At 44.2% G+C, this 19,409-nt stretch overlaps 1 protein-coding gene across 2 annotated transcripts in view; it reads right to left on the bottom strand.

Annotated features, from left to right (window-relative positions):
• Positions 1-3,721: 3,721 nt before the first annotated feature.
• Positions 3,722-19,409, bottom strand: part of GPR182 (G protein-coupled receptor 182) — a 116,166-nt gene continuing 100,478 nt past the window's right edge. For both annotated transcript variants that reach the window (XM_069653542.1, XM_069653540.1), the window contains exon 2: positions 3,722-5,495. In XM_069653542.1, the coding sequence (XP_069509643.1) occupies positions 4,343-5,482 (1,140 nt within the window). In that variant the 5' untranslated portion in view covers positions 5,483-5,495 and the 3' untranslated portion in view covers positions 3,722-4,342. The remainder of the gene's footprint in view (positions 5,496-19,409) is intronic.

Genomic DNA, 19,409 nt, shown 5'->3' with positions numbered 1-19,409 from the left:
ATAACAGCGAAGTGGAACGTGGTATTCAGCTGGTCGGGGGCTCTGAGTGTCCATTTGGAGCACAATGTGTGTGGGGGCATGAAGGAGTGGGCCGTGAGGAGCTGCGGGGGGCCGGGCGGTCCAGCAGCAGAGGCTTGCAGCTGTGTGGACTCTTCCGTGCCTGCTGTGACAATGATGACGTCACTTTACGAAGGAGCGTCCCAGCATCCTCAGCTGGAACGCAGCGTGCCTTTAGAACGCAGCGCTTACGCTGGTGGTTGGTGCTGGTGTGTTTCGGGTAGACGGCCGAGGAGAAGGTTACGGAAGTATACAGTGAGAAAAGTGGCCAATAAAGTGTTTTCTGCACATTTCGGAGCACACGCTGTGTTCGAGGTGACCGTGTTGGAAGCTACCGGGCCATATAGTGTGACTAATTGCTGGGACCTCAAAGTGGGCGGCGGGGTGCAGCAATTGTTCCTGGGAGGTGTCCAGGAGAGGCAAGGAGGTTGCAATGTGCTGGAGGTGCGGCGTTCCTCAGTCATCTGCATCAAGAGATGGACACGGCAGCAGGATTCTTGCAAGATGTGCTACGACGCTGTAATGATCTTAAGGGAGCTCGATCCTGACTTGTGGGGCCTTTCTAGGAGGAAGGAGCTCAAGGAGTTGGAGGTCTAATGTCAGGTAAATGTTGGGGGAGGCCGGTGTAATTATGATGCTGTTGTGTATATGTAGTGGCCTCTGGGTTAGTACAGGTATGGGTTTGGATTCGGGGTTTATGTTAGTTGTCTAAGGCCTGTATGGTTATATTATGTTGTTGTGTATCTGTAGGTGGCCTGCTGTTAGGTCATGTTCTTTGGGTTTTCGGTATGGACTCGTGAGTGTGGGGTCCATGGGAAATGGTAATGTTTGTTTTTACAATGTTTTCTTTGCAGGTTGGTTCAAGTGGACATGTGGGTGGGGGTATGGCGCAGGGACTTTAGCGCCATGTCACTTGCATCCATTTTAATTTTACAATTACTTGCCGTGCATTTTGTTGTTTTGCATTTCACGGACATGTTGGGGGTTGGCGCAGGGACTTTAGCGCCAAAGTGTTGATCTGGTTATCTCGTTTTGTTTGTCATGTTTATAGGGGCATGTCCCCTAGTTATGTGTGGATGATGCCAGTATTTTTAGGGGAAGTGAGGTGCTGTCCAGCGGGCAGTGAGGTGCTGCCTGGGTCATTTTTAGGGGCAGTGAGGTGCTGTCTGGGTCATTTTTGGGGGCAGTGAGGTGCTGTCTAGCAGGCAGCAAGGTGCTGTTTGGGTCATATTAGGGGGCAGTGAGGTTCTGTCTAGCGGGCAGTGAGGTGCTGTCTGGGTCAGCTTAAGGGGCAGTGAGGTGCTGTCTAGCGGGCAGTGAGGTGCTGTTTGGGTCATATTAGGGGGCATTGAGGTGCTGTCTAGCAGGCAGTGAGGTGCTGTCTGGGTCATTTTAGGGGACAGTGAGATGCTGTCTGGTGTTGTTTGGGGTTTAAGGACAGTGAGGTGCTGTTTGGGTAAGTTATGGGGACAGTATGTTCTTATGGAGATTAGAAGTAGGATCAAAGTTTTGTCAGGAGTTTTTATATTTGTTGGACACAGACATGGTGGCCACATGTCTGTGTGGGGATTAGATGGTGAGTGGGTTAGTTTTGGTTGCGATGCAAGGGGTATCCACGGTGAAGGACCTATTGTTGGTTTTTCCATTTTTGTGGTTTATTCAGCATGTTTGTAGCTGAGTGGGTTCAGGTTCTGGGGGAGCCTGTGGTTGAGTTAGTTTTTGTTTTGTTTTCCATTTTAAGATCTTGGTTAGATGTTGGGGTGTAGTGGTTTGGGCTCAGGAGGAGTAGAACATGGTTTGACCTAATTATAGTGGTCCTAATTGTCCTTCTGCACAATTGACCTTTATATTATTTTAGTTATTTTATATATGTATTGGGTTGGTTTTGGATTATAAATAATATTAGGGGATTGGGTGGGGGGTTGAGTTTTTTTTTTGGATTGGGTAGGGGACTGCGGGGGGTTTCCCCAGCATATATATCCTAATTGACCTTCTAAATCAGGTCAATTCTCCCAAGGTCAATTCTCCCCAGGTCAATTATGAAAAGGTCAATTAGTATACAACCTCAACTCCTACTGGTTTTGTCTAAAATATCAAATCAATGTGTCCGTTTTTGAATGCTGCGTATCTGGTTATCATTGTTTTTTTGTTTTTGTTTTTTTCTGGTTTTCTGCTGGGCCACTTACCCTTTGTTTCCTTAATTCCGGATCAGAAAAGGAGGGAGGCACTGGTCCTTCTTCTGCATGTTCCTGAGTCCAGTTTTTCTTCCAGCAATTTCTAATTACTTTTCTATAGAGGCATACTTTGGACTAAGGAAACACTCAGAAATAATACTGTGTCTCCTAGTGTACTCAATGACTCGAGTATTTTGCAAATTGCCCTTTGCTACCTCTCCTTTATCTGCACCGTATCTCATTAGTTGGTCTGCTTGTGAAACAACCAGATTTGTGGATTACCAAACTGACATTGGTTTCTTACAACTGATGTCAATCCACTTCCAGGCCTTTCCCCTTACTCATTTATACAGCGCGGCTTGTCTATGCAGCGTACATATATTCTCCAACTCCCGACCATTGCGCGATCAATTGTACTCAGTTACCCATATGTTCGTATTTAGCCTGATGACATTTTGTTGACATATGGTCAGACCTAACGCCACTTTACACAGGCTTATTGTGACTCCTGGTTCTTACCTCTGTGTTCACTGAAGCTTGCTTATTCGTGTCCTCACGCCATCGAGAATAGTTTGTGGCCGCCATCTTGAATGTGTCCAGATTTATATACGGTCAGCTCTAACAAGTCCTCTTTCTATTACTCCTCTTTTCGCTGTATTAATGGTTCTGTGTTTATTTTGTGTGTCTGACCTATGTACTGATCCCAGTGTCTACTTGCTATTTGCATCAATTTTTATATGCTGATGGATATAAATATAGAGCCACAATCTTTTTGCTTTTCATTTTCACACCTCCTCTCATATATGTTTACGATCATTAATGTAACACAAATATCATTTTTTGAGACAGCCATAATTACCAGGTTGTAATAATACGCTGCAATACAACCCTAAAATACGGGTTAGGAACATCTACTGCTTGATGTTCATTAAGCTGACACATTCAACAATGTCTAGTGCACTAAGGTTGTTTCCTTTTTTGGTTGATTGCACTACTATTCACTAATCTATGTCAATAGTAAAAACGGTATGGTGGTGTTACTTTCCTTATTAGTAGAGCATCTGGAGGTCAACCCCAGTCTATACTCTGGCGTTTTGCTATGAAATCAGAGACTACATGATTTCTACAAAACTGCCAAAGCTTGCCAGCATATCCCTTCATTTAATTCTTTCACATGACTTTTTAATCTAAAAATCCAAAGTTGTTCTCTCTTGAGGAGCATGGCCGCTATGTTAAAACCCTTTTTGGGCACCATAACTTTCTCTCGGATAGTCCATCTGATATCTTTATCAGAATGCTTTAGTTGCAGAAAATATTCAACCAGAGGTGTGGTAGTGCGTTTCAGTCTGATGTTAGATCTGTGTTCACCTATTCTTAGTTTTACTGCTCTGGTAGTCATTTGTATGCAGCGGGAACGAATATTGTCAATTATTGCTTGGAGGACTTTTTTAAATGCATTAACGGAGCAGAACAGAACGGAAAACAGTACCTTGGAAAGTAAATAAGTAATTTAATGGATTGAAAGACAGTTTGGAATTTTCTTTGCTGCAAAGGTCAAAAACATATGATAAAGTTATAATACCTTTTTAATAAAATAAATAAAATATATTCTTTTTTTAATTAAATGATGATGGTTTTAATCCTGCATTCTCCTCTCGTCCAACGTGAATCATAAAAACTTGTGTAGTCCAGTGAAAGGCTCATTGTTTGTGCACAGAACAGCCCCTGGCAAGGCATCAAAGTGTATACAAAAATATTGTTTAGATATCATTTGGCAAAATCTGTCTATTGTTCTGTAATTGAAAATAATGTGTACACCATTTAATACATCATCAACGCTATTCGCCAATCCGAAGATTGGGGAAGCGGCCAATAGCAGGACCCAGTTCTGTTTGGATGGGCTGTTAAGCATAGTACAGTGACATTATCAAATTACACAGCACATCTTTTAGTCCAGTTTGAGCAAACGTAATCGCTGAGTTCAATCACAGGGTGTCACGGATGCTGCTGTTCCATGATAAACTGTTGCACAATGTTCTTCGTAATCACAAGGCTTTCTGAGAAATTTGAGGGTTATAGGCAGTGGCTACCAATAGAGTTTTGGGGTTCCTTCATGGGATATTACAAGCCTGTACTGTCTCTCCCCATTTTACAGAATTACCCTGGAGGTTATCTTTTGTGATGACAATGGAGTGGCCGGTGGTTGACGTTGATGGATCACCTTCCTTTTTGGTCATGTGCTCCTTGGGGATGTACTTAACCACTGCAGTGATGAGTTTTGCCCGGAAGTTCCTGCTGAGGAAGTTGTAGAGGATGGGGTTGGCCAAGCAGTGAAGCAGAGAGAAGCAGTCTATGAGGTCATAGAAGAAGTACAGAAGGTGCACAACGTAGCAGTTAAGGGCAATGTGGTTCCCTTGCAGGGTAAGAAGAGTGAGTGTCAAGTGGTAGGGCAACCAGCAGATCAGGAACACAATGATGTAGGCATAGATCAGCCAGCAATGCTTCCTGCTGTCTGGCTTGTTGGAAGTCTTGATGTAACGAGCGGTCAAGATGTTGCACACAAGAATGATCGGAAAAGGAATCAGGAATCCTATAATGGTAGTTAGGACGCTGACTGCCAAGGCCCACTCATCATATGATTCAAAGGGAGCCATAAAGATGCAGATGGGGTCGAAACTGTCTATCGTCTGCATGTGTACTACCTCAGGCAAGGGAAGGAGGAGAGCCAATACCCAGATGGTTATGCATAGACCCCTGCGGATTTTTTGTTGGTGTTGGCGCCAGAAGAGCAACGTTGAGCGTGTACACAGGTACCGGTCCACACTGAGCCCTGTCAGGAAGAAGATGCTTGCGTACATGTTAGCAAAGTAGAAGTAGTGAGTGAACCGGCAGAGGAACCAACCCCAGAGCCAGCTATAGTTCAGAACGACCTCTAGCATCCAGACGGGCAGGGAGAGAACCACCCCGAGGTCAGCAAGAGCCATGTTCAAGATGTATATGTTAATGGCACTTCGGCTCTTCCAGGACTGCCAGTTAACCCAAACCACCAGCAGGTTTGCTACCAGTCCAACTATAAAGATGATCAGATAGAGGATGAAGATCATAACCCTCTTGACATTTTCATCCAGCTCTATTTCACAGAGGTTAAAGGTGTGATTGAATAAGTCGAGGAGATCTGTCCAGTTGTGAACATCACCATATTCAGCAAAGTGGGTGGTGCTCTCTGGAGCCCCCCTCGCCACGTCTTCCATTTGGAGTCGGTGTCTGTAGGAAACCAACAGAAAAGATCTGAATTTAAGTAAACATCGACGTTACAAAGAGTCCACATTATAGTTTCAGATGTCACATTGAATCTTACCACACTCCCCCTCTACCTCATTCCACGTTAAGATACCAGGCATTGCACACAAATAAAAGAACAGTGACTCTAAAGACCAGGGCTGCTTCAGGCAGGTAAAGGAACCTTCACATAACACTAGGAACTCCCGCTTGCATCTAGAACACAAACTGACTAAACTCTGCAAAATATTGGGGTGGAAAATTGTGCAGTGTGGAGGTCAGGTACAGCTATGTCTCATATTTTTTGCATACGATTCACACATCATAACAATCTGACCAAACTGATTGCTTCTTTGCAATGATTTGATGGCATCACAACACACTGGATTGAGGACATCGCACTTGGGGAACCCCACACTAAATGTGTGCATCCATATCCTTTAAGTAAAGCACAGTATATTAATGCTTCCTTAATGGGCTATTAGCGTGTCTTGAGCGCCAAGTTTGAGCTTCTCATGCTTGTCTCCCAGAATCCTCCCCATCCTTGGTTGCCATATGGAAATTCTACCCTGACCCCATAGTTCCCTGTCTAAATCAATTCAATTTCTTCTAGGCGATCTATCCACCCACTGCCAAATCGACTGCAAAGGTCTTCTATGACTTCCCCCTAGCAGTTGCTGCTCCTTGTGAACACCATTATCCTGCTCATTGTTTCACTCCCTCCCACGCATATCCCCAACCCTGGATTTCTCCATCCATTGAACTGCTGAGGGTAATGATTCTCCTCCTTTTACACTTTGGGTGCAAAATCCAATCCCCTTCCCACCTTGCCTCCTATATAGAATCCCTCCACAGTCTCTCCTCTGCCATGGATGTGCCAAGACATGATATCGCACCAAGCTATCTTCTTCTTTCCACTCCCACACCTGGAAGCTATCCATAACCCTCAACACCCCTCCATCCCCCTTTCTCTTTCTGCTGATAAATGTGCTTGCTACTTCTCTTCTAAAAATCTTTACAATTTGTAACACCCTGACTGTCTTGCTCTCTCTCTTCCTCCTCCATCTGCTATCTCCCCCCGCTCCCTGCTCCCTCCATTCTCTCTAACTTCCTGTCTATGACTCTGAATGAAGTGGAGACCAGACTTTGTCTGCTGAGCCACCCTGTGCTACGACTGATCCCTTTGCAAACTAGACTGTCAAGAAACTGGTAGTGATCACCTGCTCTTAGCCCTTCCATCTCATCTAACTATCTCTCTCTCTCTGTCCCCTGGCATCCTACCAGTCTGGCCACCATTATATCTATCCTAAAGAAAGCTATGCCGAACCCCAAAAACTCTGGCATCTATCGCTGGGTTTTCCTTCTCACTCATTATTCTAAAATCGTGGAGTGTGTAGTATTCAAATGCATTGCCACCTACCTGCAAACCATAGATTCAGCTATTTACATCCGTTCTGTGTTCCACTGTCGTCAATCTAGGGAAACAGCATTGACCCATGTCTCTATCTTCCTTAAAAATGCTCATCACTCCCACCTAGCCCCACCCTCCTTGATCTCTTTGCTGCCTTCTGCAGTGTCAACCACTCGGGTCTCCTCAAACGTCTCTCACCTCAGTTCCAGGGCATTGCCCATGCCTGCATTACCTCTTACCTGACGGGCCACTCTATCTCCTGGAGTGGCAGAGCATCGTCTGCTACTCTCCACCTAGTGGGGGTCCCTCAAGGGTCTCTCCTTTGTACCATATTTATTCACTTTCTACACCGTATCTCTTGGGAAACACATCCCCTTCTTTGTCTTTTCCTATCATTTCTTTGCTGATGACACAAAAATCTATGTCTTCTTTCCCAACCTTCACCCAGAAGTATCTCATCACATTATTGGCCAACTCTATGCCGTTTGCCACAGTATATCGTTACCCTGATTGATGCTTAGATCACACAAAACAGAGGTGAAGTATCTCCTAGCTTCCAACACCAAATGCCTTCTCCCTTGCCGTCTTTCCTGTCTGCTGGTCACCCACTCCCCATTCCCAAGGCCCGCAACCATGCAGTTCTCTTTATCATTGACCTTAAACTCAAACTGTTCATCGGCCCGCTTAACCTTGTGAACAACCCACTTCCACATCTCACCTTTTAGTCCACTCAGACTTCCATCCACACCCTAGTCCTCAACAGCCTGCACTCCTACTGTAGCCTCCTCAGGTGTCACCCTCTGCACTCCTGTCATCCTCTTGACAAGCTACTGAACTTTGCCACATGTACCCTCTTCAACTTCCCCAAATCTTCACTCATGACCTCCACGTGGGATGCCTAAACATGCACAACCACTCCCTTTCTGAACTCACCTCCACCAGGTATGGTTAACTTAATCTCTCGCTACTCATCCCTTCACACTCTGATATCCTTTACCTTTCTGTTCTCCATCCCCCACTACATCTCACTTGAATGTCAAGGTTCACAAACCCATCCCTATACATTTGTAGATTGTGTCCTCCATTGCTGAGACGTGGACTCTGGATTTCCACGATTACCTGAATTTGTGACCACTTGATCCCAAAAGGTAGGATCCATGCTGTGGTACAGAGTTGATTGTACTGTTTGTGAGCATAGTTTTACTACATATTAAAATGCTGCTTTACATTTTAGATTGGTGACGTAGTGTGTGTTCCCTCTCTGAACTTCGCCAGATGATAGGGATTTCAACCCGCCCCTTTTGCGGGGCAGGCCTCCACTAAATAAGGTATGTAGCCCTTCCATTTATTTGTCTTCTCATTTTTATTGATGTAGTTTTACTTCCTCTTTGAAGAAAATGGTCACCTCCCCCACCGTCCCTCTTTTGTCTTCCTTTGTATACACAACACACATATGTTTGTGTTATCTAGAATCATGTCATCGTCCTGATGAAGGCTGCTTAACTACTGCACCACAGTTGGTGACGTGACAACCGAAACACACTGTGTCGACTTTCAATTTCAGCAATCATCAGCACTTCTTGAACTAGGACAGGCCCTGTATAACTAAAGAAATGGATTAGAAAAAGACATTGGCCCTCATTACAAGTCAGGCGTTAAGGGTTTAACGGCGCTGTCGGCGCCGTTAACCCTTAACGCCTGATTCACTCTTTAACGCCTGCTTTTTGCAGGCGTTAAAGTCCAAGGCGCTAAGCGACCTTGGTGCTAATTACGGCACCGTAAATTACGGTGGCGTAATTAGCACCTTCCCCATCCCCATTATGCCCTATGGGGCAGAAATGGGAATGGGGAAGGGCAAATGGTGAATGGGGAATTACCGCCCCACTCACCTTGGAATGGGGCGGTAATTCCGCCATCCACCATGGCGGAATCCGGCATGGACCATGGTGCTAATAGCACCATGGTCCACCGCCTGACTTGTAATGAGGGCCATTGTCCCTCAACAGTGTCCAGATTTTGTGTTACACTAATACCCTAGTCCAGTGTGTGGGGTTTTCCTGCGCCTTTCAGTGTGCTTCTCATTTTTAATGACATAGTTTCACGTCCTCTTTGAAGAAATTGGTCACCTCCATCACTGCCCCTCTGTTGTCTTCCTTTGTAGAAACAATACACATATGTTTGTGTTATCTAGAATCATGTCATCGTCATGATGAAGGCCTCCTACCTACTACACCACAGTTGGTGACGTGACGGCCGAAACACACCATGTCGGCTTTCAATTTCAGCAACCATCAGCACTGCTTGAACTAGGACAGTCCCTGTATAATTAAAGAAATGTACTAGAAAAAGACACTGTGCCTCATTACGACTAGTGCGGAATGGGTTTAACGGCACCGGTAATGGTGCCGGCGCCGTTAAACCCACTCCACACTATTACGAGGTTCCCTCGTGGGACCCGCTCTGGATCTCTGGTTTTTCCAGACGTCCATAGAGGGTCCCACGAGGGGACCAGGGAGCTAACAACGGGCCCGTAATTAACAGGCCCGTTGTTAGCTCCCTCCCCATTCCCATTGAGCCCTATGGGCGCTCAAATGGGAATGGGGAAGGAGAGGGCCCGGGTTCCATGAAGGAGGAAATACTGGGCCCTCCAAAGTCGGAATGGCCCGGTATTTCCCCATTCAGGGAACCCGGACCTGGACACGATTTTGGAGGCAGCCATGGTGCTAATAGCACCATGGCTGCCTCCAAAGTCGTAATGAGGCCCACTGTCACTCAACAGTGTCCATATTTTGTCTCTAAACAATATGCTGTTTTATGTTTATTGTATAAACCACTATGTTGATGGCCCTTCTGTGTCAGGCCAAATGAATGTGTAGAAATGTATTGTCTAGGAATGTGCTCCAAGTAAAGAGAGATGTATACTAGATTGGCTAGTACCCAAACAATAAAGCAGATTTTTTAATGAAAAATGAAATAGTCTGTATGATATTGGCTACAAATAGAAGGGAGTGTGGCTATATATAGCCTTGACGATTCTTTGTTTGTTTACCTACATAACCCCTAGACGTTCAATGCTTACCAGGAACCCTTAGATTTGAAACTATTCAGTACATTTTGTCAAGCTATTCAGTCGAGATTTGCACACTGGTACATCATAGATCATACCAGTTTGAGCATATGGAAAATGTGAACATATTTTCATTCTCTGAAGATCATTCTCAAAAAATGATTCAGGACCCCCCACTCTTCCAAGAAAATACGGATGGTGGTACATCAAAAACAAATCAAGATGCTCTGGAAATAATTAACCAGAAAAAGAAAAAAACTAATAAGGACCGAACAACACGGGAAATTTATGTTAGAATACTTGCAATGCTGGAATTATCCCAGATGATCTACAGGTGTGCAACAGTCCAAGGATCGTTTATAGACAATCCCCGCTTCAAGAAATACTTCAGTGGAGTGGGGGAACATATTTTCCAGAGACTGGATAATATTAATTATTGAAACAGCGGAGGAAGAATGTAAGACCCAGGAAGATCAATTGGCAGAGCTGGAGAAGGCTTTTCTTGAAAATCAAGCTATCACTGAAGCTAAAAAGAAGTTAGAAAAGCTAGAAGAAGAAATTATTAAAGTTAGACTATGTAGCCAAGACAGAAAAATACAGAAACTTCAGAAAGATATAGACACTTACAAGGAAGAGTGGACCTACCCATTCCTTAGAGAAACATTCTACACTGAACAGAACCAAAACCTGGGAAATAGGAGACAACATAGACATGTGACATTCTCCAACTCATCGGGCTCCTCAAATGACAGCGATCAAGACCCCTGTACATCAACAGGGGGAAGTGGTACTTTCACAGGGGGAAGGGGCTTCAGCACCCAGAGACAACAGGGTTTTCACATGGGAGGTCAGAGAGGCCAGAACGGAGGGAACCAGCCACAACACGACTGAATGAAAATGCAGCAGTGGTATCAGAACAAGTGAGTGACGAACTAGCCATCATCAACCTCTCAGCATACAAACTAGAGAAGGCTGAATTGACTTTACTTCAAAAAGGTCTATCCTTTGTTCCCGTTTCCAGAACTGATCCATTCCAGTGCGAAATTGAACTACACAAGTTTTTCCAGAATATCTGACTGAAACACTTTTTTGAAATCCATTTACCAACGCAAGAGAGAGATAACTCACATAACATTCAGTTAGACAATCAGACAGGTGGAAAAGGAAAATCTAGATTTATTCCTCCAAGTTATACTTGCCCTGCAGAATAATGGCTTTTGAAGACCTATTCATTCGCCAAAGTCTGGAAGTACTTGATCAAAACAACTACCAAGCAGACAATCTCATGAGAGAAGAATAAATATACTTGTCGGCTTTACGGAGGAATCCTCTTATTACCATCTAACCAGATGATAAGGGTGGTGGAATTGTTCTGCTTGACACAAAGAAATATGATGCTGAATGTGAACGTCTACTGGCAGACGAAGCCTCATATAAGAAATTACCTGCAGATCCCACTCAATGGATATATCAAGAATTGGAGAGTCTTTTCAGACATGCTCACAACAAGGAGTGGATAGGTGATGAATAAAACGATTTTCTCACCAAAGTACACCCCAAGACACCAGCGTTCTACATCTTACCCAAGGTACATGAGAACATGACAGACCCACCGGGAAGACCCATTGTGACAGCCATAGATTCCATTCTGGAACCCCTGTCCGTATATGCTGAATATTTTCTAAAACCTTTTGTAACAGCTATGGAATCATATGTGAAGGATTCTACACACATGATTAACACACTGAGTAGGACACCTAAAGGACAAGATGATATCATGGTGACATTGGATGTGGAATCTCTTTACATATCGATTCCCCAAAGGTGATGTCCAGATATTCTATACACAATCCTGGAAAGGAGGAGTACTCCACTAAAACCACCAAGTAGTTTTATTGTGCAATGTGCTAGACTAGCAATGTTTGAAAATGTTTTTGATTTTAAAAAACAGCTCTACCTGCAGAAAAAAGGAGTCAGTATGGGGGCTATCTTTGCCCCAGATGTGACAAACCTTTATATGGCAGGCAAATTTTGAGTCTCTGTATATTTTTTCCTTCTACAATCCATGGGCCAGCCACATTACGTTATGGAAACGGTACATAGACTACGTGTTCTACATCTGGTTTGGTACAGAGAGCGAACTCGGTCTGTTTTATGAATGGCTAAACCAATGTGATATACATCTGAAATTCACCGTGGAATTTGATCACTGCAGAATTCGTTTTCTGGACCTAAGTGTCTATTAAAATACAGATGGATATGCGAGTAGGCGTTACAGGAAACCAGCAGATTGTAATGGACTACTACACCACACCAGCTTTCACCCGGCTGGCCTGAAGCTAAATCTACCATAAAGCCAGTTTCACAGGATTCGGCTGAACTGTAGCACACAGGAGGATTTTGTGCACCATGCAGAACATCTGAGGAAAAGGTTCACAGATCGGCACTAACACAGGAAAATGATAAGACATAATCTGAATAGAGCTGCTAACACAAACAGGGAACAGGCGTTGACCAAACAGAATAGAGAAAAACATGAAAGATTAGTGTGTGTCACCACGTTTGGCCCCGCAAGTAACTAGATAAAAAGAATCATCCAGGAAAACTGGCACTTGGTTAAACAACCAGGGACATTGGATCAAAAACCTCTGTTTGCATCCAAGAAAAGTGCTAACCTAAGACAAACCGTGCTACAAACATAGAATGTCACACAGCAGAAGGACGGAATCCAGCCGTTCTGGGGCCTACCTCCCGTACAAGGTCACCACAAATGTGGTGGATGTGTAGCTTGTAATTTCACCATCACTAACAAATGGTTTGAACATGGAGCCCTCAAAAGGGAACTGAGAGATCATACGAATTGTAAAAGCAATTTCGTGATCTACATAATTGAATGCCCATGCAAATTGCTGTACGTGGGCAAAACCATTCGGGAAATAAGACAAACAATATCTGAACATCGCTCATGCATCAGAAACCAGACACCGGATAAGCCACTTGTGGAACACTACAAAAAGAAGGGACATACGGACAGAGAACTTGTATGGTTTGTTATACAGATGATAAAACCTCACCCTAGAGGTGTAGACATGGTAGCACAGCTATATAATTTAGGACAATGTTGGATCTATAACGTGAATACAGTGAAGCACGGTCTGAACATTTCGGTAGAATGGAACAATCTGATCTTCACCTAAATGGTTTATCCCTTCTTCATTGTTCCTTCTACTGTCTCTGATAATATTGACTAAATGAAACATCTATACAAATGTACAGAATATGTACTACTGGTTGTAAATATGTTTACCCTCTGTTTCTCCATAAATCTATATCTATGTATAATATATGACCGCCACACAGGGGAGTTTTTTAGGCTCTCTGAATGGTTCGGAATGGTTTTCTGTGAAATGTTAATTGCAAAGAAGATGAATGATTTGACACCACTGTTTTTGAGGGTTTCTACTTCATGCCAACCAAATTGATACCACCTACTTTAATATATTCGAAATGTGATGCCATCCTAAATGACTACATTGACTAAATGTCACCTACCTTAATATACTCAAAATGTGATGCCATCCAAACACATTGACTAACTATTACATGTATGCCATTCTTGCATAATAGAAACCATCAGCTGTATATATGTTGAAAATGTAGTGAGATTCCGTATGTCCATTGTATATTAATGTTAAAATAATGGATCTCCACACATTGGAGGTGTAAACCCGGCTGGAAAAGTCTTTTGGAATATTTGTTGAGAACAATGCATTGTTCAAAACATGAGTGGTATTGACGACACCACTGACTGTGGTATGCTGGTCTATTGCTAAAATAATTCCAGGTGTCACCAGTATGAATATACTCAAAGTGTGAAGACAGTTAAAATGGATCACAAGCTCCCTCCTTTTTACTTTACATAAGCACATGAATAGATTAATCAATGTGTGCATTTTGGCGATAGTTTGATGTTTTTTTGTTTATTTGTAAAGCGCACCAGGCCCATGGGCAACCGATATGGTTGATGAATTGTATAAACAATACATTGCGAGGATTAGGCTCACTATATATACAAAGGACCTTTGTAGCCTAAGATACTTATTTTACATAGGCGAGAGAGAGACTTTTTACTAGTTCTGCAGATAGTGATGTGTTGTGGTATAACTTTGCCTCTCCGTACACAATATTTGAGGCTCTCTTAATGCCGTCAGTTTGCTTCACTAAGTTTGCTGGAATTTATTTCATAGCTGAATGAAATCTGCTATAAATCACACCCAATTGGTGTACTTATATAGTGTTTGGATTGAATGGCTTTGCATATGTGACCAAACATTAGCATGGTTTGGAAATAGGTTGAATAATAGTGAAACCAACTATTTTATACTAAAAAGGTGATACAATGTCTATGGGAATTAGTTGTAGAACCCCAATAGGTAGAAAACCTGACGGTTTGTATGCTTTTTGCCTGGCGTACTCCATTCCAACATGGCTGTCCCGGGACTACACCTTTAAATGGGCACGTTTATGTTAAGTTGAGTTGCTTAGCAACCAGTATCTCCTGAATGTTTCCGCAGCGCGGTATGGACTGTAAGTACTGTTTGATCATTGCCGGTGGTTGTGGTACCCCGCTGTGTGTTTGGATTGTAAAATTAAGTATGTCATGTACACACTCGAGGCAGAGCGTCTAATATGCGGTAGTATCCGCTTGATCACTTTGAGTGGCCGTGGGTGCTATGTCCTTGCGGTGACTGGAATAGCGGGGGCACGTTACTTTAGAATCTTGTCCTAGTCCAGTAGCTAGATGCTGGATTTGCCGCACTCTGTGCACCTTCATAGTGTTAAATTCACACGCATTGCTTTTCAATCATTTTGCTGCACACAAGATACCTGGTGCATTGTTCAATCTATTTTTCATGTATTCATTTTTGGCCTTGTTGTTTAAATCAAAGGATGTACCCACTTATTTAATCTATAGTGGATGCCTATTTAAAATGTTTGTGCATCAAACCGTAGTCGTACTTAGAAACGTTATTTCTGTTTGTATGGAGAGGGGTTTTTTCACAAACCCATCCCTTTACATTTGTCCTCCATTCCTGAATCGTGGACTCTGGATTTCCACGATTACCTGAATTCATGACCACTTTATCCCAAACGGTAAAATACAGACTGTGGTACAGAGTTGATTATACTTTTTGTGAGCATAGTTTTACTACATATTAAAACGTTGTTTTACTTTTTAGATTGGTGATGTAGTGTGTGTTCCCACTCTGAACTTCGCCAGATGATAGGGATTTCAACCATCACCTTTTGTGGGACAGGCCTCCACTAAAAAAGGTATGAAGCCCTTCCATTTATTTGCCCTCTCATTTTTATTTATGTAGTTTTACGTTCTCTTTGAAGAAAATGGTCACCTCCCTCACCGCCCCTCTTTTGTCTTCCTTTGTAGACACAACACACATATGTTTGTGTTATCTAGAATCATGTCATCATCCTGATGAAGGCTGCTTAACTACTACACCACAGTTGGTGACATGACAACCGAAACACACTGTGTCGACTTTCAATTTCAGTAACCATCAGCATTTCTTGAACTAGGACAGGCCCTTTATAACTAAAGAAATGGATTAGAAAAAGACACTGTCACTCAACAGTGTCCACATTTTGTGTCTAAACAATATGTTGTTTTATGTTTACTGTATGAACCACTATGTTGATGGCCCTTCTGTGTCTGGCCAAATGAATGTGTATAAATGCATTGTCTAGGAATGTGCTCCAAGTAAAGAGAGATGTATACAAGAGTGGCTAGTACCCAAACAATAAAGCAGATTTGTTTATGAAAAATGAAACAGTCTGTATGATACTGGCTACATATTAATCACAAATAGAGGGGAGTGTGACTATATACACCCTACATCATGACATTGGGGTTAGATTAGACAAATGAAAACAGTAGATGAATCCCAGTTTGATTTACCATACCGACCATTCAAATATATATAAATATATATATACATATATACATACATACATACATACATATATAAAACATTGTTAGAGGGACGTTCTGGTTAAGTTGCACTACTGCCAAACTATCCCCTTTACAGAAAAAACTATGCTAAAGGAAGGGTCTGGTTACAGTGCCCTACTAAAAACCTATCAAAATCAGTGAATCCCTTAGCCTCTGCAGGCCCATTTCTATGGCCGTCATCTGCAAAAGGGGTGTATGTCACACGTGCAATCCTGCTACTATCGCGATTCCGCAGGCTTTTTGTGCTGAGCGCGCGCGGGAGTGGGGGAATACATTTCAACCAGGGTAGGGTACGTTGTTAGTAGTGGCAGCTCTGAAAAGAGCCTTTTTTTTTTAAAGGTGCTTCCATAGAAACACCTTTTTTTGTTTGTTTTTTATAAGTATTTTTGTGTTTTGTAGGTCAGCTCACATTCTTACAATAGGGTCTTCAGTGCAGCCTGTCGATTGTGAAACAAAATATCATTGCCACTGGACGACAAAGACATGCCAATTGCCTTGAAAAGGTGAATCTATCGAGAACCAATGTTGTCATTCTCACAGGAGAACATCCCAGCAGCACACAAGAAGTCACGCATGCTTCTGTTGATGAGACCCCTTCCGACCTCTGGCTGGCGACAGCAATCATTTGAATAGTCCCATACTAATCTTGGTGGTATACATGAGAAAAGCACCTTGGCAGTGGGAAAAATGCACTGCGCTACTTTAATCAACTTCTTCCGTTGACGGTACACACGAGAACAAGCCATGGAACCCAAATGCAACGCTCCATAGTACACGACCACACCATGTACTGTAGCTAAAGTGGCCACTCATCGACATACTGCAAGCACAGCGCCAAAACTGCACATATCGCCACAGCACCACAAAGCCTCCACTCCCTCCATATCAACATTGCTATAAAAGCCTTTTTCGATGGCATACTGGAACAGATCTTCCACAAAGGCATCACCGACTATCAAGACAGTGGGGGTCATTACGTCCCTGGAGGTGGCCATGGCGCTATTAGCTCCATGGCTAGCCCCATTCCACATACCGGGTCCGGGTTCCCTGAATGGAGAAATACTGGGCCATTCCAAACTTGGAGGACCCGGTATTTCCCCATTCAGGGAACCAATCCTCATTCCCATTAGAGCCCCCATAGGGCTCAATGGGAATGGGGACCATGCTAACAGGCCCGTTAACAACGGGCCCCTTGTTAGCATGCTGGTCCTTTAGCGGGTCCTGCTAAGGGTGCCTGGTATTACCAGGCGCACTTAGCGGGACCCACTAAAGGACCTCGTAATGCGGCGGTAAGGGGTTGACGGGTCCGGCACCTTTACTGGTGCCGTTAACCCCTTACCACACTCGTAATGACCCCCAGTGTGTCTCTCCATCTGCCTGCCACCCTCACTACGCAAAGTAATGAAAAAAGAAATTGCCACCCTTTTCTGTGACGCACACCCTGATTGGACAATCCCCACAGTCCCATTTCCATTGGCCAGCATGGTAAGAAGCGCAGAATATGGGATGTGCGCTTCCCCAAGTACAGTCAGGACCGTGTCCCAGTAAACCAGGAGGAGTCCTGCTTCCTATTGCAGCCGTTTCCTGTGACGCACACCCTGAGCACCTGATTGGACAATCCCCACAGTCCCATTTCCATGGCCGCCATCCTCAAAATCCCTGGATGTGGCTTTCATGCTTCGTGCAGGCGTGGGGGAATAACTTGCAACCAGGGTAGGGGGATTTGTTGCAAGGGGCAGCTCTGAAAAGAGGCTTTTTTCTCTTTGTTTAATGCCTCTGCAGAAACACCTTTTTTCAGTTTTTGATTTTGTGTTTTCTTGTGCTGACATTGTTACAGTAAACTCTTCACTGCATCTTGAAGACAGGCAAACAAAACAGCATTACCAATGGGTGAGAACGAAATGCCATTTGCTTAGAAAAACTCTGCATTTGCTCAACTAATGAGGTTGTTGCAGAAGAACATCCCACCAGCATGCTTCTGTTGATGAGACACCTTCCTGCCTCTGGCTCGGAACAACATCCAGGAGCATTATCCCATACTCTTCGTGGTGTTATGGATGAGAAAAGCACCTTGGCAGTGGGAAAAAGCCTCTTCGCTACATTTAGCAACCTCTTCAGTCGACAGAACAACCCTAAACAAGACACGTAACCAATATGCATGCTGCCGTAGTGGATGACAATGACATCGGTAGTAGCAAAAGTGACCAGGTCTTTGCAAAGTGCATGCAGGTTGGCGAAAATGCGCTCGTATACAGCGTTCCACAATGCGTGCACTCCTTCCGAACCGAAATTACCATCAAAGTGTCTTTCCAGGGCATACGTGTGCAGATCTCTCACAAAGGCATCACCCAAAGTCAAGACAATGCGTTTCACCATGTCAGCCAGTCTCACTACACAGAGTAATGTAGAACAGTATGACTGCCCTTTCCTGTAAACTACACCCACAGTACTTGATTGGATAATCCCCAAAGTCCCATGTCTATTGGCCAGCATGGTGAGAAGCGCAGATTGTGGCACGTGCGCTGCCCAAACTACTGTGAGGGCCGCACCCCAGTAAAGCAGGAGCAGTCCTTCTTTCCTTTCCACTGTCTTTTGTCAACCACTTCCTCATTGGGTACGAGTAAATAGACACACACCATTCGACCAATGCCATCCAAGATGTTAGCATGTAACGCTGTCAGTTCTGCACAACACTTCATAGGTACCATTACAAAATCAGCTGTCACGACCTTAACCCCAGGCCATGGGACTCGGGCTCTGTGGCCCACACCACGGTACTTTAACAAGGCCAGAAGGGCCCAATTCACTCTCGGGTGCCTTGGACTCAATCCTGGCGCCGTTGGCATCAGGCTTACTTGGCAGGTGTGGGTTTCAATGGACAATGGGCGAACATGGCTGCCCCCACAAGGATCAACGGGGAACTGCAACAAGCAGTCTAATATCCAGGGCGGGGCCCACCCCAAAGGCACCTGGGATACCTGCTGGGTATTTAAACCACGCCCTACCCGAGGCACGCGCTTCGCGTTATTCTGCTCTTGCAGCGTGACGTTCACCGGGTCCTGCTCAGCATCCTGGCCTGCACGGGCGAGAGAAGACAAAGAACCACAGCCACCCTTACCTGTACAGATCCAGTTCCTCCATCCAGTCGGAGTCTTCGGGGACATCTTCATCCTCCTCCTGCAACATCTCGGGAAAATAGAGGCAGGAATAAGACATCAAGTAAGCTTACTTACCCAGCTTTCCTGGAAGGCCTATGCCATTACGAACATCTTCCTTTGGCATCTGGTCCCGCTCGATCACTTCTTCCAGGATTCCTCCTGCGACCTGCAAGGAACAACAGCACAGGTCAGCCAACTTGCAAGGACGCTTTCAGCGCTGCATCCTGCACATCCT

This window comes from Ambystoma mexicanum, chromosome 3q, assembly GCF_040938575.1.
Source record: "Ambystoma mexicanum isolate Mex_15411 chromosome 3q, UKY_AmexF1_1, whole genome shotgun sequence".
Taxonomy (NCBI): domain Eukaryota; kingdom Metazoa; phylum Chordata; class Amphibia; order Caudata; family Ambystomatidae; genus Ambystoma; species Ambystoma mexicanum.
Note: the sequence above shows the minus strand (reverse complement) of the source record. Positions and strands in the feature narration are given on the sequence as shown.